General features: G+C 35.5%; 1 protein-coding gene across 1 annotated transcript; it reads right to left on the bottom strand.

Moving 5' to 3' along the window:
• Nucleotides 1–1623: 1623 nt before the first annotated feature.
• LOC18439032 (chaperone protein dnaJ GFA2, mitochondrial) lies at nucleotides 1624–23973 on the bottom strand. The gene is made up of 18 exons (XM_011626889.3): nucleotides 23710–23973; nucleotides 23492–23573; nucleotides 22298–22375; nucleotides 22128–22219; nucleotides 21214–21297; nucleotides 21093–21131; nucleotides 14423–14539; nucleotides 9265–9315; nucleotides 9069–9156; nucleotides 8838–8902; nucleotides 8663–8737; nucleotides 6798–6870; nucleotides 3396–3487; nucleotides 3105–3176; nucleotides 2613–2669; nucleotides 2459–2507; nucleotides 2155–2221; nucleotides 1624–2018 (listed from the first exon to the last, which is right to left on the bottom strand). Exons 1-18 carry the CDS (start codon nucleotides 23797–23799, stop codon nucleotides 1922–1924), a joined length of 1368 nt encoding a protein of 455 aa, XP_011625191.1. The 5' UTR covers nucleotides 23800–23973; the 3' UTR covers nucleotides 1624–1921.
• Between the last annotated feature and the right edge of the window lie 2066 nt (nucleotides 23974–26039).

The following is a 26039-nucleotide window of genomic DNA, read 5'->3' as shown; positions in this document are numbered from 1 at the left end:
ATCTTTTTGCCTACAAATAATGGATATAACATCATCTTGGTAGGTCAGTTTTAATCATATGTATAGAGAGACAAATGACATTGCTGACTGGTTGGCGAAGAAAGGAGTGGATACTTTGTTATTTTCATCTATATTGTAAAAAAGAAAGAGGAACAATTTTGCCAGTGGTGCTTGGAAGGGGAACATTTGGTCTCACTGTTTCCAATATTATTTAATAAGTGAAGTTTACTACCACCACCCGAATTCGGGCTTATTGTTTTTAACAATGTTCAAAAAATTGTCGATTCCGGATCGGAATTGCCTGATTTTAGACTGACTTACAGTAGCCCAATCTAGATCATTTAAGACTGATCCACAATTCCCCAACAGAATTTTTAAAATCAAACAATTTCACCCAAATCACAAGATCAAAACAGGCTTTCTTTCCCTTGCAAACTCCGACCCAAAAGGTTTTGTCATTCTCTCTAGTTTTTTTTTCTTTTTTCTCTCATAATTGTTGCATTCTTATCTGCTCTAGTTGCACTACAAGACCGACAGCAAAATTCTTAGGATCAAGACCCATAATCATTGAAATCGAAAGATCAAAACACCGGGCTTTCGCCTTGTCCTAACCCCCACCCTTGATCTTCCTCTCGGTTTTCATATATTTTCTTTTGATTTTGTATCACTTTGATCATCTCTCGTTGATCTGTAAGATTCATATTAAAGTTTTAGTATCAAAACCCCCTAATCACGTATATCATAATTCGTATGATGTTGATGATCTCTCATTGATATTTTCCTATTTAAAATTTTAGTGTCAAAACACCCTAATCACAAATAGCAGATAAATAATTGTAAAACAAACTATGTAGTTCGAAATATGAACATCTATATCAATTGTTTTTCAGCTAATTTTGCTAAAATAGCATAAATTTCAATCTTTTTTGCTTTTTAACTTAAATTTCAGACATTTTTCTGATTTACACTAACTGAAAAGAATTCAAAACAATTGTTGAATCAATAGTTTTATTTTCCTACCTTCAGCTGTTTTTCCATTAGTTTTTTATTCAAATTGGTAAATTACCCAATCCATTCCACCATTCCGCATATTGTTATGCTGGTTTTCAATATTATTTTCACTTGTGAAATTTGAGGTGGCTCATAATTGCATGAGGACAATTTAATGTAAGGCGAATTCAAGACCTCCACTGACTCTAGGGCTCATATGGAACGAGTCAAAAGTATACGTGCATAATAACTTTAAGGTATTGCTGGATTGCCTTTTTTGCACACTGTATAACTGTTAAAGTAGTAGGATCCCAACCCCTTAAATATAATGCAAAATGCTGCATATTAGCAGAGCTTTTACATTAAAAGTGTGGTATTCTAGAAGCTTTCCCAACACACCCTTACAAACGGCTACTTTTACTGCAATAACTCGGACCAGGTCCTTTCAGCTGTAGGACCTATGATCCCAAGCCGCTTTGTACTGAGACTCTTCCAGTAAGTGAGTCTCACCTAATCTGCCCCACATTTTTCATCCCATAATAATAGGGTGCTTTACACCAAAGATAATCGGCTCCCTAGGTTTCAACTGCCATTTAGTTTCCCCATTCAGTTAGAAGTAAAAATAACAAAATCAAAAACTAAATAGAGATTTATTTTGGAGTAATATAGATCAACAAGAAACTGCGGTTTGGAACCTCCGATGCTTCAACCACCACCTGATAAGTTTATATACACAATTTTTAATATAACTATGCAATGACTGCATGCTCAGTTGCCATAATCAGGCCTTTTAATAGCTTAATTTATCATCTGATAAAGATGTAGGGATAAATTATTGTACAAACTACAAACTCCAATCTGTATTCATGTAACTCCTACAAAATTTCAAGCCAACAGAGGATAATAGAGAAGAGGTGGTTGTTCAATTATTTTATCCACTCGCCCCAGCTGCAGTCCTCTCTTGCTCTCCTTGTTGCCCCTCCTTTGCAAATTCCTCAATCAGCATGCGCTGCCTATGAGTCAGATTCCTGAAAGGAGAGATGCAAAAGATCAATACTCAAGATCAATACTCTCTCTCTCTCTCTCTCTCTCTCTCTCTCTCTCTCTCTCGCACAAATTCAGGTCATAAAAGCTGAAGATCAGTATTCTGACAAAAATACTTACATCGGGATGGTTACTCTAAAATTGACATATTGATTCCCATATAATGATGAGCCCCGGGACTTTATACCTGCATGAGTAAAATTAATTCATACAAAGTAGAATTAATTGACACGGGCACATGAATCCAGCAGAACCAAACTAAAAATAATACATATAAATCCCTACAAACAATCATTTTTTGAGCATAAAGACCCATAGTCAATGCTTCACAGGGATTGGTAGAACTTAACTGCACAATCAGAAACTCAAAAACGACGACTTTGCAGGACTAATAAATTACTAGAAAGTTTATGCCATTTTATACCTTTCCCTTTCAGGACAACTTTCTGACCATGTTGAGTGCCTTGACGAACCTAAAGACAAATTTGCAAAAACAAAAGACCATTGTCATAACACCAGCAATTTATAGAAAAAAAGTCTAACTGCAAAGAATTAAAGAGGAAAAACAAGAAAGAGACCTTCAGAACAACATCTCCGGTTAGAGTTGGGACCTGAATGGTTCCACCCAAAATTGCCTGTTTGTGAACAACAAAGAGTTCAGTAAAAATCACTATAGAACATGCAACAGAATCATAAAGAATGATTTCCAGGACGCAATCCACATTTGACTCGTTATAAGAAAATACAACATTTATAATGAGAATTAGGAAACACAATATGACTACATATATCTACTAGTCATCATGTTTGGGCCTAGCACAAGCTATTCATAGAAGGAAATAGTTCCCAAAAACATGTCGCTTTGTTACATTTTCTTCTTTTTTTTGACAAGGTTACAAAGGAATGGAACTTGAGACGTTGTGCTATGAAAACCCATGTCAATTGTTACATTTATCATTCCCTAAATGCTTCTAGATCTCAACACAAAAAGTGAGGATTTCAGTTCTTTTGCTTCAAGATAAGAAAAATTCAGCATGCGGAAAGAAATAACAATGAAAGAAGCCACAAACCTGAGTGAAGCTGATAACTGCATCAACATGAATGTCAGGGCCCTCCCTCCGAAAAACTGGGTCCTCACGGACCTGCAAAAAGTCCACACAGTAATATGATAATCCCAAGCTCATGTGATATCTCCCTCCCTCACACATGCCTACACACACGTGCATGTGCACACACGCAGTCGCATGCATGCATACACATGTATAAAACTGGTTGTCAACTACATACGACACACACACGCACATGTCTAAAACTGGTTATCAACTACATATGCATGGGAAAGGTCATTACTGAGATGTTACCTTGATGGTTACATAGAGGTCCCCAGGTTGATTGCCTTCAGGATCAGCACCACCACTTCTAAAAATCCTCAAAGTTTCATTATCCTCAATTCCTGCATGTTTTAAATATAGGGGAATAAACAAAACCGGAAAACTTTTTACCAGCTGGCATCTTAAAAATATCAGTCTTTAGGAACAAGAAAGAACAGGGGTTCCTCATTTCATATACTTAACTATGTTAATGTATAAACAGTGTTTCAAAAACGCTAAGTGGCACCTAGGCAGCCGGAGGGGTCCAGGCCACCCATCACCTAGGCGGGCACCTAGAACCTGAGCAGCCCAGTGCCCAGTAAAAAGAAAAATGTTTGTAGTCCAAGTGTCTAAGTCTAACGGTACAACTATGTAACACATAAAGCATCAGCCATATTTCCACGAATGAGAAGAATTTAGATAGTCCATAATCCATATACAATGCTAGAACCATACAAGCATACCCACAAGAGTTAGATAGCATAAACTAGAAACTAAAAATTAAGAGAAATAAAATATACAGCCTAAGACTCAATAGTCAACACCAAGAATCAAGCGTCTTCATTCTTCAATCATCATCATCAGGAGTAGGGTAAGCCTCATCATATGCATCAGATGCAAGGCCACATCATTAGAGTCATCTCCCTCTTCAACGTAACACTTGTCCTCCTCTGTTTCTTTTGAATCTGCCTCTTCCTCCTCTTCTTCTACCTCCCTCCTGATTTGTGCAAATGAGCCTCTAGGAGTCTTGGTTGTTCTACCTAGTGCCTCTTCACCCTTTTCTTTCTTTTTGTACTTCCCTGAACTCAAATATTGTAAAATCTCCTCTTTAGTAGCCTAAAGAACATTTTAACATAGGGCAACATCCCCCTTAATACCAGTAAGGTATTTCTTAAACCGATAAATACCCCTTCAGTATCATTTCCACAATAATTACACCAATACGATTTGTCATTCGGATTCGGGTTATGACCATACTTCCAACTTGGATCACCACTTCTAAAAGAACCTGGAGAAGATATTTCCATAGAACAACACTCATTTTCTTCCTTTTTTGGTTCTACTAAATTCAAACTGTCTAATTTCATCCCGAATAGCTCCAGGAACCTTTTTACAAGAAGAAACATTCCCTTTAATACCAACAAGGTGTTTCTTGAATCGATTAATACCACCATTGGTATTTTTTTACAAAAATTATACCTTATACAATTTTTATCGTTTGGTTTCGGGTTATAACTATACTTCCAACCTAGAATACGTCTTCTAGTAGAACCAGAAATAGACCTATCCAAATGACCAAGGATATTCCTGTTTATGTTTTACTGAACCCATATATCAGTTAAATCCGCTCTCTGATAGCTTCAGGAACATTTTTACAAAAGGCAACATTCCCCTTAATACTGGCAAGATGTTTCTTAAACTGATTTATGCCCCCTTTTGTATTCTTTTCACAATAATTGCATCTGATGCAATTTTTATCCAAACAATTCGGGTTATATCCATATTTCCAACCCGAATCACCACTTTGAATAGATCCTGAAGAAGACGTCTCAAAATAATACAAGCAATCTAAAAAATAAAATTTTGCACTTACTTTGATTGCTTGATCTCCAAACTTCCACCTCTGAGATTATTCTAGTGTTAAAATCAACAAAAACACCCTATAATAGGCTTAAAAAAACTCCAAAACTAAATCTAATCATAACGTGTGATGTTTGAATCCATTTCCCATAACTTTGAGAAACACTTCAATCCAATGAAAATCACAAAATCTAGTTTTCTTTAGGTTACTCTCTCTATAAAATAGGCTCTAATGGGTTTAGGTTTCAAATGAACCTAAAACCCACTTTTGAAAACCATTGTTTTTCAAAAAAAATAAACCAAAAAAAACCCCTCGACAAAGGGCATTTCCGCCCCTGGGCGGGGCGCAGCCCAGGGCTAGGCGCTAGTCGCCCGCCTAGGCAGGTGCCCTACCGCCTAGGCGGCTGCCTAGGGACAACCCGACTAATTTGGCCACCTAGGCCAGGGAGATGCAGCCAGGCCTTCTGGACCGCCTAGGCGCTGGGTGGTCCGCTTTTTAAAACATTGTGTATAAACTGTAAAAATGATATCTAAATAACTTCATAATGTTGAATGCAATTCAATGGGCAATAAAGAGGCAGCAGTTCCTCAGAAAGTTGTCAATTAGTCGCAGAAGTTATGGAATTGAGTGGACATGGAAATGCAATATTTTGCCCTTTTTTTGGGTGGGGGGGGAGATTGACAGGCCTTGTAATGCCAATGAGGTGGCAGATATGTTTGCAAGGTGAGGTTCTCCTCCATTTCAGTTTGTGAAGATGTGTTCGCAAGGTGTGCTTCTCCATTTCAATTTGCTTTTCCACTTCTTAGTTGTAAACATGACTCTCAAGTGATTGAATGGCAACGTCCTACAATCAGCAAAGCTTCTAACACTGGAGATTCCACTAACTCTGTGCAGGTAACAAGGGTACTATGTCGACAAAGGCATTTCATTCGAGTGTTAAAAAAATCTAGGCAGCCAAGGGCTGTAGACTCATCGCCTATGGCCAGGCAGGTGCCCATGGTAGAGGGGCCTCTAGGCACCCACCTTGGTAGCCAAGGTATGCTTAGGTGGGCCAGGCCAAGAAGAAGAAGAGAAAAGGCACTGCTTTGACATGATTTATTTGCCCAAACGGAGCTGGGAGTACTATTGACATTTAACAAGAGAAAAAAGGGAAGAGTGTACCATGATTTGCAAGCTACAAAGGGAAAGGGAGTGCTGCTTGACGTGATTTGCAAGAAAGAAAGGGGTGGGAGTATGATGAAATGTCACAAGAGACAACAGGGGAAGAAGGTAACGGTGGAAAACGAGACAAAAGGGGAAGGGAGCATGATGATTCGTAAAAGAGACAAAGGGAAGGAAAGTACATTCATGTGGCACAAGAGAGAGTGGAAGGGAATACAAAGATGTTGCATACTCTCAGCCCCACACCACACACACACCCTCCAAATGGCCTTTTAGTCAAGGCGCCTTAGTCATGAGGCACCTGCTTAGGCGGGTAAGGCCCCACCTAGGCAGTCAGGACCCCTGCCACCAGCAGCCCATCTCCGCATTTTTTAACGCTTTCATTTCTATTTCACATTTACAATAGAAGCCCATGTATCAGCAGTCTATATCACAAGTTCAAAATTGATAAAATGAAAAACTCCAAGTACAAACCTGTTGAAAGTGTTTTATGTTTCTTTTGTTTTTCAAAAGAATACAAAGAAATATCAATGTGAAGCATAAAAAGAAATTACTTACAAAAAAATTATAAATAGAACTTCTAAAAGCAATAGAAATTCTAAAGTACACAACATGTTGCTTAATCCATTGGGATATTCATCAAGGCATACCTGGAATCACATCTAGTCTCACTGTCTTAGATCCCTTTACCACTCTATCCCCCTTGCATGACTTGCAAAATTCCTAACGAAGAAGGAATCATGAGAAATATAACAAAGAAGCCTCAAAAGTACATAAATGAAGGACCACTACTGGTGATCAAATGTAGCAGATCATATGGGAACACATATAATCAAGGTTACATCAACCAAATATGCTGATAAAATACTAACTCCTCTGGTTTTGATCCAATTGGACTTTGTTTAAAATGTTATGTTTAATTGTTCTTGTTTACATGTTACATTATTATTCTACTATAGAAGGTATAGTATTAATTATACTAGGATTTGTGTATTTTTGGCAATTGCATATTTATAGAGTTTGAATGCTCAACATTTTGCTCACAGTATTGAAGCTATATAACAATAGTCACATTGTCAATTTGTTGGTCTTTAAATTTAGTATCTAAAGTAGTTAGTGTGTATAACTCTATATACCTTATGCACCACCAAGTATACTCTCAAATGAATTGGGTCTGCAAAACAGAAAAAGAGGTGTATGCTTGCTTCATAATTTCTTTTAGTTCATGAAGAACATGATTTTCAAAAGTTTTAAAAACATAATACAGAATCACATTATCAATGATAAGAAATAAAACTGCTAGCTTTGGCTCGAACTGAGAGTCATAGGGGAGAAAACATATATATCAAGTTGCAACACATGACACAAACAAACAAACATGCATATGAGAGGGAGACCAAAATAACAATAGAAAGAGACCACCATATACACTAACCAAGCTAGACTGTATAATCTATAGATGACATAATAACATTTCCTTTTCCTAGAGTAAAGAAAATATTATTTCTGTCCATCATATATTTTATATCTTCAACAATTCTTTTAATTTTTAATATTTTCATCTTTTCATAAATTATAATCCACCTAGAAAGCTCGGCAGCCTGCCACTGCACCCACATGTAGAAACTCCACTGGGGGCAGGGACAGGAGCAGGAATAAACGGCTCAAGACATCATAGAGCTCCTAGGTATGGAGCACATTCTGTAAAAAATTTAAATTAATAATTTTTTTTTTTTTGATAGAATGAATTAAGATTTTTGCGTAGGCATTATTAATTTAAATTAATAAATTTATTAAAAGATAAGTATTTCCAATAATCCCACACTAAGCAATAAAAAAAGGGAACACAAGAATGGCCAACAAAAAAGTAATTATTACTTGAATTTTATTTCATGAATAAATAATAATTTATATTCTTTCAGGATTAGTTAATGTAATAATAATCCCACAAAATACAAAAAAAAAGAAAAAAAATTTAAGATATGCCAGAATAACAGGAAGCAGATTGTTTATTCACTAAATTCCGATTTATTTACAACTTCACACTTTACAACATCCAAAAGCATAACATAACAAGCTGCTTTATTTGCAATTTAACACTTTACAGGTTTGACTACCATTATTTTAATGAACAAAAAACTTTAATGGTTTAAAGTGCCTCAGGCTAATTTAAAATTTTCCCATATTCAGCATTCTTTTATGTAAAAACATTTGCCCCACAATTTTGAAGTTTTCATTACAAAATCCCCAAATATTAAGGCTAGAATTACTTTTATATGACACAGATTTCCTATGTACATCCCCACATGTTTCCGGCTTAGTTACAGAAATGGACGATTAAGATCAAATTAAGGCTGACTATGGGATGCACTAAACATGGTCCAAAAGACCAGCATGAAGCTCCACCATCCATGGGGGTTTGGGAATTTCTTGAGAAATTTCAATATCTTAGGAAAGATTTGCACTAAAGGTACATCTAATATAATAGGCATGACAACAAAAAGACAAGTTATACCTTAACAGTCTTTCCACTTCCACCACACTGTGAACAAGTCGACTGCAACCTAAAAGGACCTCTTTGCATAAATATCTGCAGAAGCAAAGGAAGAATTCACAAGCCAATTCCATATACAATTACTCTAAAAATCTTTAAAAAATTGGGAAAGCAAACGCTTAAGATGTGTGCTAACCATTCCAGAACCTCTACATGCCCTACAAGTCTCCGGTCTAGTTCCAGGAGGAACACCGGTTCCATCTGTATAGTAAGTGAAAAACATGAGCATCTTAAAATTCTTAAAGCCTCCAAAATATACATCATCAAGTAAGACAATAAATCAGAATAGCCATGCCATACACTTCAAAATATCTATACTCAACAAAGGAAGATAAACAGAACAATGGGAGGGAAGAAACGCCCATACCGCAAGTTTCGCAAGGTACAGCAGTCTGGAACGTTACCGTTTTTGTGCACCCTTGAACAGCTTCCATGAATGATATTTCGAGAGAAATCTGTCACCAAGGTTTAAAAAACCCGGATAAACAGTTTAAATTTTATTGCTTTCATTTAGATAAAAGAATATCTATGAATAGCTCTCAAACAACATTTTGTTTACCAACCTTAACATCTTGGCCACCAAATGCCTTTTGATGAAACATGTTCTTCAAAGCCTGCAGTGTATCATCACCAGCCAAAAAATTAGCCTCATATACTCTAAAGAAGATACATAATATAAAACAAAACAAAAAAAAACCAAAAAAAAAAAAATTTTAAGCTAACAGAAATCTACAGCAAGTGAAGGTAACAGGTGGCATCGCAGCAACAAATGGAATAATATACAGGATCCATTTTATTGACCATCACTGCCATAAACTTCTGAAGATCCATCAAAAATGGCTCAATCAAAGTACACTCATCATAAAGCAGTTAGCCATATTAAACAAGGTGCAACCACTTAAGCACATAACAAACTCAAACAAATTATTCAACATTTGAGAATATTGTATTTGCTAATTATTTATAAAGTCCAGACATTCTAGCACCTAACATTGTGGGAAATTATCGACCTGTTTCAGTAATTTGAAAGCACTAATTTGGAGTGCACTTGGAAAAAATCAGAAAATCACGTGGTAATTTTGCATTTCCTGTTGGCGAATGACCTAAATTATTTGCAATAGAAGACAAATTATTTATTTCCATGCAAAGCATTAAGGCATAAACAAAATATGTTAGCAAATCCCAATATACATAAATAAAGAGAATAGTTTTCTATGTCTGAATTACAGCTCCTAGGTACTCCTGAGCATAAACCTAGAGATTGGTGCATTCACCGACTCCAGGCCACTAACCGCTCCTGACTTGACAAACATATGCCAAGGTGATTTCACATAAAGTTGTCAGGACCAGACTATAGGTCGAATCAGTGAGGGCACTCGTTCGGTCAGACCGGCTCACCAGCCAAACTGGTCAAAAAATCAAAAATCAAAAATAGAAAATACAAAAATTGTAAAAAGAAAATAAGGAAATTCAGAAAAAAGAGATTTATTAGGAACAAAAATAAAATAAAATAACATAAACTCAAAAAAAAAAGAACAAAAATAAAACTATAACACATCATATGTCCATATCTCATGATGCACTCCAATTAACTCATCAAGCAATACACAATCCATGATATTCAACAATTTTTATCCATAAACATTACCCCTAGTTCCATTGAAGAGTTAAAGAACCAAGAACAAACTAAACAAGTAAATAATAAAAAACCTAGTATTTATGTGCAAAACAAATGCACAACAAAAAAGCAAAAAACCTTCAACATGAAACTATTACAGCAAAAAGAACTATTAATTTGAATAAAAGAAACAACTATTTCATTGGTTTGAAAAAGAAACTCATTTTTGGCAAAACCCTTAAAAATCCAAAAATTTTATTTTTAAAATATAAAAAATAAATAAAAAAGAAAGAGGGCCGATTGACGGCCATAATCCTCTCCAAGGGTTGTTGGGTAATCAATTTTTTAAACCCCCAAAACCTCCAAAATATTAAACACAAAACAACTCAAGATATTTCTAAAGGATGAAATACTGCTAAAGAAAATGACCAAAATTGACCCGAAAAAGGACAAAAAAAGGAGGTTTGTTTCAGTATTTTTCAACCCATGTTAGGACCGGCTGGTTCGATCCATCCACCGGTTCAAGCTGGTTCAATGAACATTCCACTTCAAGGGGCTTGAATCGACAGGAATGGCCACCGGTTAGGCGGCCAGTCCAATCGAGTCTTAGAAAACTTTGATCTTACAAACCTCTTTTTGAACAAGCTATGTTATTTAAAATTATCCATTACAAATTCGGAGAGTAAAACCCGGGAAAAAAAATCCCTCGCATAAAAAGTCCTTTTTTTTGGGGGGGGGGGAGAGGGGTATCATCTTTGAGTAACAGGAATATTTACCAGAAAAATCAGAAAGATAAAGGTTGATTTAGTATGTTGTTTGATGACAAATAATCAAATTCATAGCAAAACTTAAAAAAAATTTATATTAAAAAAATATTGCCATAGGCGAATGTCGACTGTGCACCTGCTGATATTTATTAGATCTGATAAAATGGATGTGTCCAAAATATATCTTATCATCAGTAACTAAGTTGGCTAACTGGCACTCTTATTCAAGGGGAACCCAATGAAAGAAATGACATAATGGTTGCCCAGTTCTGTCTAATCAAAATATTAAAATATCTTTAATGATTATTTCATATTAGAACATTTATTAAAGAAACTAAAAAAGTGAAAAATGTTATTGAAGAATAGAAAGGACTAGTATAAATAAATATGTAAATGGAAAACACATGATAAAACACCAACATCTCCAAAGCCAAAAGGAAACCTAATCATTAACAATAAATAATCCAAAAGAAACCTTATTAACAGAGCCCGAAACTTCCCACCCTCCCACATTCCTTCTCCAACAGCAGATTCCCATTTGACCCCAAGAAATTAGCCAACCTCATAATGTCACATTTTGCAAATTTGGTGAACTCCAAAAGTTGCCGTTCAAGTAAATCGTATCAAGTTTTTTAGTAATTCCTGTTTGACTCAGTATGGAGAAGCTGGAAGCCGATGAGAGCGAAAGCGTGAAACTAGCGAGAAGTTAGAACTACTCTACAACAGAAAAACAGGTTTGGTTATAGCGACTAAACCACCACTACGCTCCTTCATTGCGTCGAATGTGACCACATAATAAATCAGCTATGACCATTAAACCAATCCTGCAAAACCTTCACTAGAGTCCCAAAAAGGCTCACAACATTTCATCTGCAACAAAATTCAACAGTACGATATTCCAACATGATTAACGTAGCCTTTAGCTCACCTGAACCTGATCGTCCTACAAGAAAGAACACAAGTTTTAGTGTAGCTTTCAACTCATATTGAACCTGACCATTCCAAAAGAAAGAACAATTGAACAGTGTTCCAAAATTCTGCTGCCCAGCCGCCTAAGCTGCCAATCGCCTAAGCAGGACACTTAGGCAGCTTGTATCTTGGCGCCCGCCCAAGCGGACAAGGTGCCGCCTAGGCACTGCCTCGATGCAGCTTGCCGAGGCCCTCGACTTTGGTCAAAATATTAGTTCCCGTTTTGGGGAACATTCTAAACCCCCAAAACCAAATCTGTGCCATCTAAAGAGAGAAAAACTCCCCAAAAAGCTCTATTTTGTGATTTATCAAAAGATCGATAAATGTTCTATTTTTTCGATTTCTTTGTTAGATCTGCCATGTGCAATCTTAAAAAAAACGTTGGCGCGTGCCTAGGCATTTTGGGTGCCTAGCTGCCCACCATGAATATTTGATATCCCAAAACCAAATATTATGGATATTAATTAATAAATAATAATACTATTATAACTTATATCTTAATTCTTATGTGAATAGTCCCTACTTGTCCTTGTTCTTGGGCGCCCGCCAACGCTTTTTTTAACATTGCACAAGGCAGATTGATGTCCCACAACAACATTCTTCTTCCACCAACTTGGCCCAATAAACCCCTCTTTTCTTCCTATCCTAATGCCTTGAGGCTCTTCCCTTCCCTTCTCGCTAACTCACTACCTTCAGACACATCAAAAATCTGAGACAACTTTTCCATGCTTCCACTGTTACTACTACATTGACCGTAAGTAATCCCCACTAAATATTCCGAAGAGGCGGGAGAAAAACAATACAAGGACCAGGCAGCCTATTCTCTTGAATACCCAAGATTGTAACCATTGACCTCTTCAATAAATAATAAACAATTTTTCCACAAAGGCATTGACAGAGGCATACAGATGCCCTGGAACAATCATATATAAGCTGTTTACGCAAAAACCATAACCACCACTTCCTCTGACCCAAACAAAAAAAGATGTACCTGACATTGAACTGACAACATCACCTGCTCCTCATCCATTCGCCCCAACAGCATCACAAAAACCAAAAAAACCATCTCCCTTCCATCCAGAAACCCTAAGGACCATCAGTGACACCTTTTAATCCTGCGACACAATATGCTGCTATGTTACTGGTAAATATCTAGCAATCTTGTCAAATGACTGGCTAATAAATATCTAGCAATCTTGTCAAATGACTGGCTAACCCACTCTCCCGCCGCCCCCCCCCCACCTCTCTTCCCATTCCTCATGCATGGCATAACCTGGTAGAATCTCCTCCATTCCCATCCTTCCCCACTCATACAAATGGGACCTATTGTTACCACCTTGTCTACTACACCCACAGGCCACACAGGTGTAGTTCTCCCTTGACGGGCAAGTGAAACCATGTGCATCGCTCCAGACAGAATAGATAACCCTTCAAGTGTCTTCTAACCTGGTCATTCTTAAGGAACGAGATTAATACATAAAGTACTATCTAGCTAATAGCCAGACTTTGGACAGCCACATCAGAGGGTTTGCTCAAAAATGACACCCTAAACATTTATAACTAAACCGACTGAGGTCCCATGCTTGAAAATTAGATTAATAATGTCAATCGAGGACCACAAAAAATGCCCAATAACCACAAACTACATGAGGCAGGGTAATAGGAGAACCATGTCATGAGGCCCACCAATTGCCTCTTTCCCTCCTTGCCACCCCATTGATTCCATCATGGATCCCACCTCGGGGACTCAAAACAACAAAAAGGAACACCATCCTGGAAGGAAACCCCCTTCCAACTTTCCTCGATACACCAAAGATTTTAAAGAAAAACTTCACATGAACTAATACTTAATCCCACTAAATGCATATCAAATACTTGAAATAAGTATAAATTGAGCATAAGAAGGAGAAAACAAAGGAGGAATACTATCGGCCACATATGATGCAAGATTTGGAAGCATTAGTTTCATAACAATCTCCAGAAAACCAAGGTAAACCAACTTGACAAATCACTCATAAAAAAATTATAAAACTGATATAAATAATGGCTTGACAACTTGTAAAAAATTATAAAACTGACATAAAAAATTATAAAACTGATACAACTTGACAAATGTGAGAAAGTAATGTCTACAATCAAGGCTTCAGAATCAGATACAAAAAAAATAAATGAAAGCAAAAGAACAACTGCAACAAACACTGTTTCAACAAGTTTAAGGCCAATATAATTCAATAAACAAAAGCCAATATATATGATACAGGTAAAAGGCATATCAGCCCAAGTACATACAACCACATAGACTGTGACATCCAATGATCAGAAGCAAAACGATATGCCCCCTTGAGAAATGATGACAAAGGCATATACCTCATTCATTCCTCCACCAAAAATATCTTCGAAACCAAAGCCAAATCCGCCACTGCCAAATCCAGGATCACCTGGACCACCTCCTGCGGCAGCTTGTTCAAATGCATCAGGACCCACCTACAATCACCCCCATAAAAAGGAATTGTGCTTTATAAGTACAAAAGCAACTACAGAAAAAGAACAAATTGGTTTCATGCTAAAACTAAATGAATTCCTATTGTAGTCAAGATCTATAGATAACAAAGAAAACAAGTAATATAGAAAATCTTCCCAGTTTGATGCCAGGTATCTGAGATCTCTTACATCAAAAACAGAAAGTAAGCCATTCTAGGTCAGTTTCGGGAGCACATTATCTACAATTACATTTAACAAAAAAAAAAAACAAACAATTGGTTATACATAGCAACACGAGAACAAGACGAGATCCACTGACATGTGATCGACCTTAAAAAGATTTTGAGAATGACTTGTGATCGATATTAAAATTATGATGTGTTTCCTACCATAGTAATTCAGAAACAGAAACAGGTTCAAACTAAATCTAAGAGTTGTTTTATGTTTTTTAAATGAACCATAATGCAGAAAATTAGACGACCAAAACAATTTCTTCCTGGAAAGAAGATACCAAACGGTGCACAATGACTACTAAGTTACCGTATTTTTTTAATTTATATACTGGGTCATTGAATTCAATTCAGATTAATAGAAAGTACATAAAATCGACCTAGAAGCTAGGTATCCTGTGAACTACTATCCAAGAAAAGACCATGATTACAAGGGTTGTTGAGAAGAGGGACTTTATTTCAAACTTTCAATAGTCCACTTCTTGATCCTAAGGAATGCCTTGTCCCAAGTTACCCCACCCCACCCTCGGCGTTTTTTTTCCCAAGTTACCCCCATGTCCGATAAACCAAACACTGGACAGGTGGGTTTTTTGCATTCTCTCTCTCCCTCCCTTTCTCACACCCATTCACCCAGTCTCTCTCTCTCTCTCTCTCTCTCTCTCTCTCTCTCTCTCTCATACCCATACCCCAAAACCCCATATTTAGAGTGGAGAGAGCAGGAGGCTTTGTCTCTCTAGTGCCAATGAGCACTGGCCCAAAAAGCTGCTGGGATGTGAAGAGAGAGAACATGAGAATTGTGGGTCTTCTCTCTCTTGAAACAATGAAGAGAGAAGAGATTCTTGTGCAGGAATCAGGGGGCGTTAATGGCAGTTCAGAGAATAGAGCGATAAATTCGAAGAGGTCGCTCTATGAGATCACGAGATTAAACAGGTTTAATAGCAGCAGGGCCATTAATGGCGATAAAAGCGAGGAGAAAGGCAAGAGATGGTTTGGTTTGATAAGGCATTGGCTCGGTAACAAAGAAAATAGCAAGGTGAGTTTCTTATTGCTCCATTAATCGCGGATTAATACTAGAAAACCAGAGCTCCTTTGAAGTTGCAGAAGCCAAAACCAGAGAAAAAAATACCCCAATTTAGCTTTAACTTCTTATGAGTAATTATGAAGAATTTCAATTAAAGAGGTTCCTAAAGACATGAAAACCCCCTCTTTTTCTCCTCGATCAAAACCCACAAATATTCAGAAGTTACAGAGCTGAAGGCCCAGATAATGCTCGTCTTTTTTCCGAAATCTCTCTTTACAATTTTTCGATGCCAAAAGAAGGCGAAATTTCAATCATTTCGTTCGGAGTTTGTTTTCGATAAATCACTTGAAGGGGAAAAGTGGGTGCAGAGAGATACAGAGGAAATACACTTGAAAAGGGTTTGGACTTTCAAGACTCGATCTCTCTCTAGCTCTCCCACGGATCTAGACCCTCTATCTAACTCTATTACAGACACAATACCCATTCTCTCTCTCGACCGGAAGTTCCCCAATCTCTTTCCAATCTCTTGCCCCGAGCCCCATTTGCAAATTTATCGAGCTTTGATTGAGACCCATCTTCCTGGTTCTTCAGCTCCTGATCTTTGATCGCTTAAACAAGAGAACTTTAACCCAGTGAAGTAACCACTATGCCATGGATGGCTGCTCTGGGCCGTAGAGAGAGAGAGAGGAAAGAGAGAGTCAGATAGGAGAGAAATGAGGGAAAGAAATGGCAGAGTTGGTTTTGGGGATTCAAAGAGCTGTCTGGTATTTGCATTACCGGACAGCTGTTTTTCGTTCAAACTAAAAAACACACTTGTCCGGTATTCGATTACCACACAGGGGGGTAACTTGGGTGAAAAAAACACCGGGGAGGGGGGGATGCCACCCGTAATTTGGGACAAACGTGCTCTCATCTTATAATTGACCCCCCAAATATAGTCCGTACATAAATTTCTCAAGAAGATAACTCAAGAGCAATTTTGTCAGACCCCAACTGCTAACCGAAGAAGTTGGACCGGACGGACCGGACTAGTTCACCGTCAGACTGGTTAGAAGATTCAAATATTAAAATAAAAAATAAATAAATAAATAAAAAACTATGAAGAAGGAAAAAGGCAAAAAATATGTAAAATATGTATAAATCTAGAAAATATATATTAAAAAAAAAAACTACGACAAGCAACAAATAAGTGAATAAACATCAAGCAACAATACATCAATACTCAAGCACAAAACAATAACATGATAAAAAAAACAATAACATGATAAAAAGAACTAGACCAGACGCTCAAAAGAAGGAATAAAGTAGTACAACAATACACTACTATTGAATTTTTTCTATTTCCTTTTTCTAATTCTACTTGTTGAGGGCTTTTACAGATTGTAGCCCTTCAAATTCAAAACTACGATTAAGCAACCAAAAATACATAAGTCCATAAATAACAAAGTAACGATTTCTTTTTTTTCTTTTTGTTTGTAAAAGCCCTTAAAAAAAAGGAAAAATCGAATAAAAAAATTTGTTTTGCCTTCTCTGTTCTTGCATTTTAAGGGTTTATACAATTCGTAAAATCCCTTAAAAATCAAAACTAAAAAATTAAAAATTAAAAAACAAATCATTTTTCTGTTTCTGGTTTTAAGAACGTTTACAACTACACAATGGGAAAGCCCTTAAGAAACCGAAAATGAAAAAAATACAAAATAACTTTTTGTTTTCTACTCTCTGTTTTTCCCATTAACAGTCCTTACTTTTCCAGGGTTTACAATTTACATTTTGTAAAAGCCCTTACAAGTTAGAAATACAAAACCTAAAATAAAAAGAAAATACACGAACAACTTTTCTTTTTCGAATATTCTGTTTTCCAATGGTTTTTTAAAAATTGTAAAAGCCCATTAATTTTACAAGTCCCTTTAATTTTGCAAATTTTACTATTTGTAAAATTTTGTGAAATTCATAAAATTTTACAATGCCAAAAATTGCAAAAAATAAAATAAAACGATGCATGAAACAAATTTTTTATTTTTTTCTCTTTTATTTATTTAACAGCTTACCTATATCTTTTGATTTAATATCAAAATACCCATAAATATGGACAACGATGAGTTGGAAGGGTAGAAAAGGGGCAAATTGTTAAATTCTTGAAACATTAGGAATATTTTGATAAATTGCCCTTTTTTGCATTTCCAATTATACTTTTTAAAGGCTTTTATAAATTGTGAAAGCCCTTCAAAAGAATAAAAAATAACAACCAAAAATGAAAAATTCATAAACAAAAATCTTTGTAAAGGATCTAATTTCCTAAACCCAAACAGGAAACAAAGAAATTATTTGCCCTTTCCATATCCAAAACCAAAGAAAAACTCACTTGGGAGTTGTACATGGATTTTTGAAAAAGGACCGCAATAACTGACCTTTTTCTTACTCTCTTCAGGACCGGCCAATTCGGTCTTAAACTAGTAGCTTGAATGGTTTTTATCCGTATCTTTTTATTTAAATTTAAAATACCCATTAAAATACACAACCATGACTTGGAATCATTGTTTTAAATGCAGCCCCATCGCCGCATAATGCACTATACGCCTTGAAGCGCATTGCATAGGGGCGCATATGAACTTTGGTGGGATGCGCATATGCAGCCTCGTAGTGCATAGTATATATGGGCCTCATAGCTTGTGGGCGAACATAGTGCACATGACTTGTCTTGACTCTTGAACTCTTCATAGACTTTTAGTAGTTGTATATTTCTTTGCTTTGGAATTTGTAACTTTAAATTGCGAATTTGTGATTACAGTTTTTGGATGTTTATAAATTATGATAATTTGATGACTTCTAATGTCCTCTATATAGTAAGTTTCAAATTTCTACTTTCTATTTCTAATGTCTTCTATCAGAGGATTCAGAGTCTCCAATAGCTGATAATATTGGAGTTAATGAATAAATTAAATACCTACTATCACATAAATCACCTTTATATTTTTATTTTTGAAGGAATAAATCACCTTTATATTTTTTCCATGCATTATTTTGAGATTTTTTGGCATTTTTTATATTTATTGACCACATCGGGGTAATGGATGCAACACATCTGGACTGTATCGCCGCATTGGCCCCCCGACCACATCCCGTATTTTGAAACACTAGTTGGAATAGTTTGAAAAGGGGCAAATAGTTAAACTCTTGAAACATTAAGTGTATTTTGATAAAGAGCCTTTTTTTGCATTTTTGATGGTGCTTTTTAAAGGCTTTTACATATTGTAAAAGCCCTTCAAAAGAATCAAAAATAGAAAAAAAAAAACATTGTTTTCTTTGCCTCGTCCAAATCCAAAACAAATAAAAAAACACTTAAGAGGGTTGTTACTGGATCTCCAGAGAAGGACCACAATAACGAACCTTTTTCTTACTCCTTCAGGGCCGGCCACTTCAGTCCTAAACTAGTGGATTGATGGATCCAGACATTGGACAGGCTGGTCCATCAGCCTAAACCAGCTCGATGAACCAGCCAGTCCAAGAACCTGAATGGACCGGAAAAGGTAATGGTTCCTGGTTCCAACCGCCCAGCCCTATCCTGTGCAGGAGGGCCCTGGATTGCCAAAACAGCACTTCCAAGATAGTTTCAATCCGTTACCAGCAGAGTCCTCAAGGAGGATCTGACAAGAAAGAGACCCACATTGTCCTCTTTCAAATCCTACCTAAATCTCTTTATGTGATGGCCTCCTCACAGATTCATCAAAAACAAAACAAATAAACCCTCTTCATGGACCCCAATAGTCAATCTAATACCTCTATTTCTATGCCACTCCTTTAAAGCAAGGCACTTGACCATCCAATCCCCACACCACCCAGAGTCGCCTTACTCAATGCCCCAGGGGGAACAAGTTTGCATTTACTTCATAAGATTTGGACGTGTTGATGACAGTTGCATAATACAAGGTAGGTCATCTTGCCTTTGTTCATCTCAAATTCTTTACTTTGCAGTCGTAAGTGAAGAATTCACTAATATTCAACAAGTGCAAATGAAATTAAGGATCTAAAGCTCGTGCTTATGGCAACCCACAAAACTGAAGTATCTTAGAATGATCCAACATAGGCCTCTATGGACATTTTAGGGAATGTCACAGATTCAAAAACCAACTTGGAAATCTCAACTCTTCTTCTTCTTGGAAAACTGTTGCTCGGCTATATCATAATCATGGAATCCGGATCTTCAAGTCATATGACACAACTCACTTCAGGCTACTCTAACTCCTCGAAATATAGAAATCAATTCTTGTAGATGGATATGATTTCAAATTCTATTTGCAAGCATAAGGGATGTTCCTATCAATTTGTCAAAGTGTATTTCATGTTCCCAAATAAAAATCAGATATAAGCCTTCAACCCAATAGTTAAATAACCAAATCACTTAATGTATGCTGCTAATTTTCATCCCAATGGTTACTTTCTGATCCAGAAACCAAGGATCAATACTAGTTTGGACAGAAAATGATAGTTAAATTATCAATCAAGAAAAGGAGACATCTGATCATCACTAGAGAATCTATGTCCTCTACACATTTCTCAATGCTCCTAGTACATGTCATCCCCAGTTCTCGTCACTTTTTTGCACAAATATTGCGAAATCAGGCATTTCTATGGTAAACATTTTTCTCTCCACAAAAGAATGCTCCTCATAACTATTCCATGTTGTTTTCTCTACAAGTTTTATTCCCTTAAGGCTATTTTGGACCTATGTGTTGCACTATTCTCTTCCTGTACACATAAGAGCACTTTGATCATTTTGTTAGACATAAGAAAAATTCAAAAATTGCCAAAGAGCGTATTAATTCTTTGCTCATTGTAGGGCGCATGTCATGGGAGCCACTATTTTCGAAGGGAACCACTCGATAATACTAAAGAATATTAGAGGCATAATACATGCTTACTATGGTTTTGTTACTTCAATGTATATAATTGATCAGCATTTTTTTTATTGTTTGTTTAAGTGATAGGAATTATAAAGTAATGTTATCAACTGACAGAAAAACCGAGGTTTAATATTAATCAAACTCCAAAGTAGTTCTTCTATAGATGCCCCAAATCATGCAAGTGTGAATACCTCTGACTATCATTCTAAAAACTAACGTAATAATTTGCAAAAAGTCCCACTGACACCCATACTGAACAGAAATGACAACATACATGCACATATCTGTGAGAAGCAAAAGATAACAGGATTAAAACAATCCTTCCATAAATGAAGCTAAAACACCAGAATATGAAGGACAAATCCAGAAATAAAGCAAGATAATCTGAATTAGTATGACCATACCTGATCATAAAGGGATCGTTTTTCATCATCCTTCAGAACCTACAAAGTAGCCCAAAGGTGTAAAGGTCAGCTACTTTGACAAACCTTTCATTAAAGATACATTTCTAAGCTGAAGAACCACCTCATACGCTCGTTGAACCTCCTGAAACTTTTTCTCAGCATCTGCGTCATTTTTATTTGTATCGGGATGGAGCTTCTTCGCTAGCTACAATCCGTTCAAGAAAGCAGAGAAAGATAAATTAGAAAAAGTCATGCATAGATTAATATTTCAACATATAACAGCTTATGATTTATATTTTGTAACCAAACTTTTAGTGAGCCTAATGTTACAAAGTATTGGCTAATTTTCTCTTAATTCCCTTCACTTGCAGTTTACAAGAAAGGTGCACATAAATTGTTCTTCAAGTATAGCACATTTCCATTATAACATCCATTGGTGGGGTAGAGGTGGTTCTTTTGCCCAGGAGAAAATAGAAGGCAATATTCTCTCAATTAAGGATTGTACTCCCCCCCCCCCCCCCCCCCCCCAGTTTCCCACCTTTTTTTCATCTTTATTTGTTCCTTTTATTTCTGGATGTGTTTTTGTTGCATGCTCTGTGAAACCGATGTAATCTCTTTACTTAAAACGGCTGTTCAGAAAACGAGAATGTCAGTGTCAATGAAGTAGTGAAAGATGTAGCCTGGTCATGCATTACCTTCAAAAAAAAGTAAGGCCATGGGTTTTCAAGTATGTGGACTATTTGGAGTTTTATTTGCAAGGAACTGCAACTTATATCCTCAACCATGTACTACTAGTTTCATTTCTTGAGCCCTCACAAATCATAAACTTAAATTCTTTCGAGAATTCCAACATGATATGTTATAAAGAGAATAGCAACATGATATGTTATAAAGAGAATAGCAAGAAATAATGGATATTCAATAATAGAGCAATTTTTATGTTAACATATTCAAAACATAATAATAGAGTAATTTTTTTTGAGAGTATCAACCACAGAGCAAGACGTGTAGTAAGAATAAAAAGATGACACTAACCGCATAATAAGCTTTCTTTATTTCTGGTGCAGTAGCATTTTTGCTCACTCCAAGCACTTCATAGTAGTCCTTTGCAGGCATGGAACAGGTTCCTGACATATCATTAGAAATACCTCAGCTGATTTCCAGGAAACTCGAAAACAAAATTGTCAACCCTATACGAGACACACCTGTAGCATGAAACAACCTAATTGCTGCATTTCTGTTTCCATGAATTGCTTGACCCCAAACTCCACTTCTTTGGTTGACTGCATAAGAAAGCAACTTCACAAAATGTGAATCCAAATGCACATATTCAAAGTGCAGAAGAAGTTATTCAGGTGTCCCTATCCACGGCATGATAGCAGCAAATTTCGTATGAAAAGATATCCCCGGGAGACTGGTAGCCAAGAGAACTTGTCGAATATAAAGAATAAATACGGTGATAGAGTGTATCCGAACATGACAAGAAAAGGTAATGAAAATAATATAATCAACAATTGTTCTAAAAGGACTTTCCTACATAACAATGGTAAGCATTGATCCACACTTATAACACAGACTTCTAGTTAGGAAACCTACAAAAAAAAAGAAAGCTCACTTCCTCATTGTAGAGTTTATTATCACCTCTTTGCAATAAAGAATATCTTGCAAAAAATTTCATTTTCTCCCAAACACATCCTTTCCAAAATCCAAACAACCATTCTACCACATGAATCCTAGTTTCGATGATGAGTACTCTTTTATCGCCCCACATGTAGTGGAGAAGTTTTAAAGTCCATCTCCTTTCATGCCAACCAAAGAAAATTGTGCCATCCAATCAAACTTCTCAGCATTAAATAATCTGTGTAAGACACTACCCACCATAAAGAACACCAGAAGAAACAAGCTTGGAAGCCTCCAAAGAGAAACCAAAAGTAAAAGCCCAACTTTTCTATCCGAAAAATAAATAAACAAACAAATAACTATAACTGAGAAAACACATTATAACCCAGAACCACTTAAAACCCAAAAAGGTAGAGAAACCAAAAGTAAAAGCCCGACTTTTCTATCCAAAAAATAAATAAACAAACAAATAACTATTGAGAAAATAGTATATCCCAGAACCACTTAAAACCCAAAAAGGTCTATTTTCTTTTTCATTGTGAAGGCTCTGTATCTACACCTTTCAAATGGAACCCTTTTTTTTCCTTTTTTCAAATCAAACCTATGTAACTCATCTAACCAGAAATATGTAAACTCATTAAACAAAAAGCATGATATGTAAACTCATTAAACAAAAAGCATGAAACAAAATCTAGTGCGTTGAATTAAACGCTAAAACGTGTCAAATTTCATTTCCACTTTGTAAACCAAGCAAAACCCCGGCCATTCCAATTACGCACCAGTATCGAATCCCCAACCGCAAGCTCCAGAACGAGCTCCAGAACGAGCCCACGAGCTCCAATGCCGGGTCACATCCTTCAACTGCAAGGACAATAATGATTCATGAGAGACAAACCATCAGGACAATAATGATTCATGAGAGACAAACCATCAACATTAGAGAAGATAGATGAAAGTGGAATCTTTTCATAGAAGATGAACAGATTCTAAGGCGTACAGGATTTGAAGGTTGGACTACGAATGAGCAGCCATTAGCGGACCTTCGAGCGACCAAGTATACGAGCCTGAGCCCATTGGAGCGGGCCATTGAATGTCAATTGTGCACCAGAAAAGAAAACCCTAAAAAACACAGTGATCGAGTGACTATAAAACCTAGCAATTACGGAGAAAAAAGATACTAGGAAGGGTCATGAAGGGGCTTCGTGTTTATTTCGCCGGAGCGTTTATGCCGGAGGACCCTAAAGAAGCAGTAGCTTTTGTTTAGCCGGAAGAGCTGCATGAAGGGCCGAATAAATGAGGACCCCAATAAAGCACGAGTGTTTATTTCGCCGAATAATTTCGCCGGAGGTTCCAGCAAAATAGAAAAAACCGCCCGTCTACATAGAACCGGGCGGTTCGTAACGATAAGTCGCCCCGACTAAAAGCCGAATAGATAAAGTGATTCGGTGATTTCAACCGTAGAAGTCGATGGTTTAAAAAGCACATCGATGACCCAGATCGGACACTTCGATCCGGATCGATAAATCGGCAATTTAAATCGAAAATAGGCTGAATCAATCGGATTAAAGTTTTAAAAAAATTCAAAAAAATCATTAAAATATTATTTTTTAAGAATCCAATAAGAAATGAGGGTACTATATTATTAACTTTCATTTTTTTCATCAATTTGTGAATAGTGAGATACTCTACATAAACTTAAATATTAATTTGCATCACATAAAATAAAATCATAGAATTATCATGGATAAAATAAATAATTATACCTGGACTATAATAAAGAAGAGACTAAATCAATGAAAGAATGGCCATTAAAATCTCGTTTTGGCAAAAAATCCTAATCCGCTAAAGAAACTCAAATTATTACAGCCTAACTAGCTATAATCCAAAATTATTACTACCTAACTAATTATAATATTATATAATTAATAGTTTACATTTTATAATCATTTTATTAGACAAATAATAATAAATTAAAAATATTTTATAATATTATCTAATTTAAAATGTATTATTGACAACTGTTAGAAAAATAGTACATTACATGATTTATAATGTAAAAATTAATAAATAAAATAAAAGATTTGGTTATCAATGTAAAAATGAATAAAATGCATAAAAATTTTGGAAATAACGCTTCAATTTTTCAAAAATTTATTTTTTTAGGTTTCTATAATAAATTTAGTGAAAGAGATTGTTAATAGAAAGATGGAGATTTCAAATAGAATAAACTTTTTATTTTTAATTTTTATTACAAAAATAATTATACCACTATATACAACAAAAATTAATTGCTATACAAAAAAGTAACTTTTTTATTTTTTATTTTTTATGCCTTTTATATTATTTACAAAAATATTTATACCACTATATACAACATGATAATCAAAACCTGGTCACGATTTTCACATCTTTTAGGAAAATCATAATTTTTCAAAAAATTCAATCATGGATAAAAATAAAAATAAAAAAAATAAATAAAGTACAGCAAACTCAAACAATAAAAATTAAAAATATGGTTTCATACCTCATGATAATCAAAACCTGGTCACGATTTTCACATCTTTTAGGAAAATCATCATATTTCAAAAAATTCAATCATGGATAAAAAAAAAAAAAAAAAGTGCAGTAAACTCAAACAATAAAAATTAAAAATATTGTTTAACACCTCATGATAATCAAAATCTGGTCACGATTTTCACATCTTTTAGGAAAATCATTCTTTTTCAAAAAATTCGATCATGGATAAAAATAAAAAAGTACAGCAAACTCAAACATTAAAAATTAAAAATATGGTTTAATACCTCATGATAATCAAAACCTGGTCACGATTTCACATCTTTTAGGAAAATCATCGTTTTTCAAAAAAATCAATCATGGATAAAAAATACAAAATAAAAAAGTACAGCAAACTCAAACAATAAAAATTAAAAATATAGTTTAATACCTCATGATAATCAAAACCTTGTCACAATTTTCACATCTTTTCGAAAAATCACAAATTTTCAAAAAATTCAATCATGGATTAAAAAAAAAAAAAAATCTGTTCTTCACAGAGCCACCTTACATCAGCCATTTGAACTCAAAAATCCACCTTCAAACGAATAAATTACATCCAATTGAGTACATGTTTTGATAAACAACACTATAAGGTATCAAAACCCTAAATTATGAACACATTATCATCAATAAATCAAAATCAAATCGATTAAATTGAGCAAAAAAAAAAAAACGTAATTCTTCACAGACAACAGTCATTGAAACTAAAAAATGAAACTCAAATTGAATAAATCAGATAAAATTGAATACATCTGATTATAAACAAGACTA

Source organism: Amborella trichopoda, chromosome 9 (genome assembly GCF_054954075.1).
Source record: "Amborella trichopoda isolate Santa Cruz 75 chromosome 9, AtrichopodaSantaCruz75HAP2 v2.0, whole genome shotgun sequence".
Taxonomy (NCBI): Eukaryota; Viridiplantae; Streptophyta; class Magnoliopsida; order Amborellales; family Amborellaceae; genus Amborella; species Amborella trichopoda.
This window is presented reverse-complemented; position numbering and strand designations above follow the sequence as displayed.

Bases quoted from the DNA above. Each gene is read 5' to 3' on its own strand.
- LOC18439032 (XM_011626889.3), bottom strand. From the start codon at position 23,799: ATGGCCCGCTCCAATGGGCTCAGGCTCGTATACTTGGTCGCTCGAAGG. The intron at 23,574-23,709 runs GTACGCCTTAGA...TTGTCCTTGCAG, and splicing joins TAGTCCAACCTTCAAATCCT to TTGAAGGATGTGACCCGGCA. The intron at 21,298-22,127 runs GTTAGTGTCATC...AACGGATTGTAG, and splicing joins TAAAGAAAGCTTATTATGCG to CTAGCGAAGAAGCTCCATCC.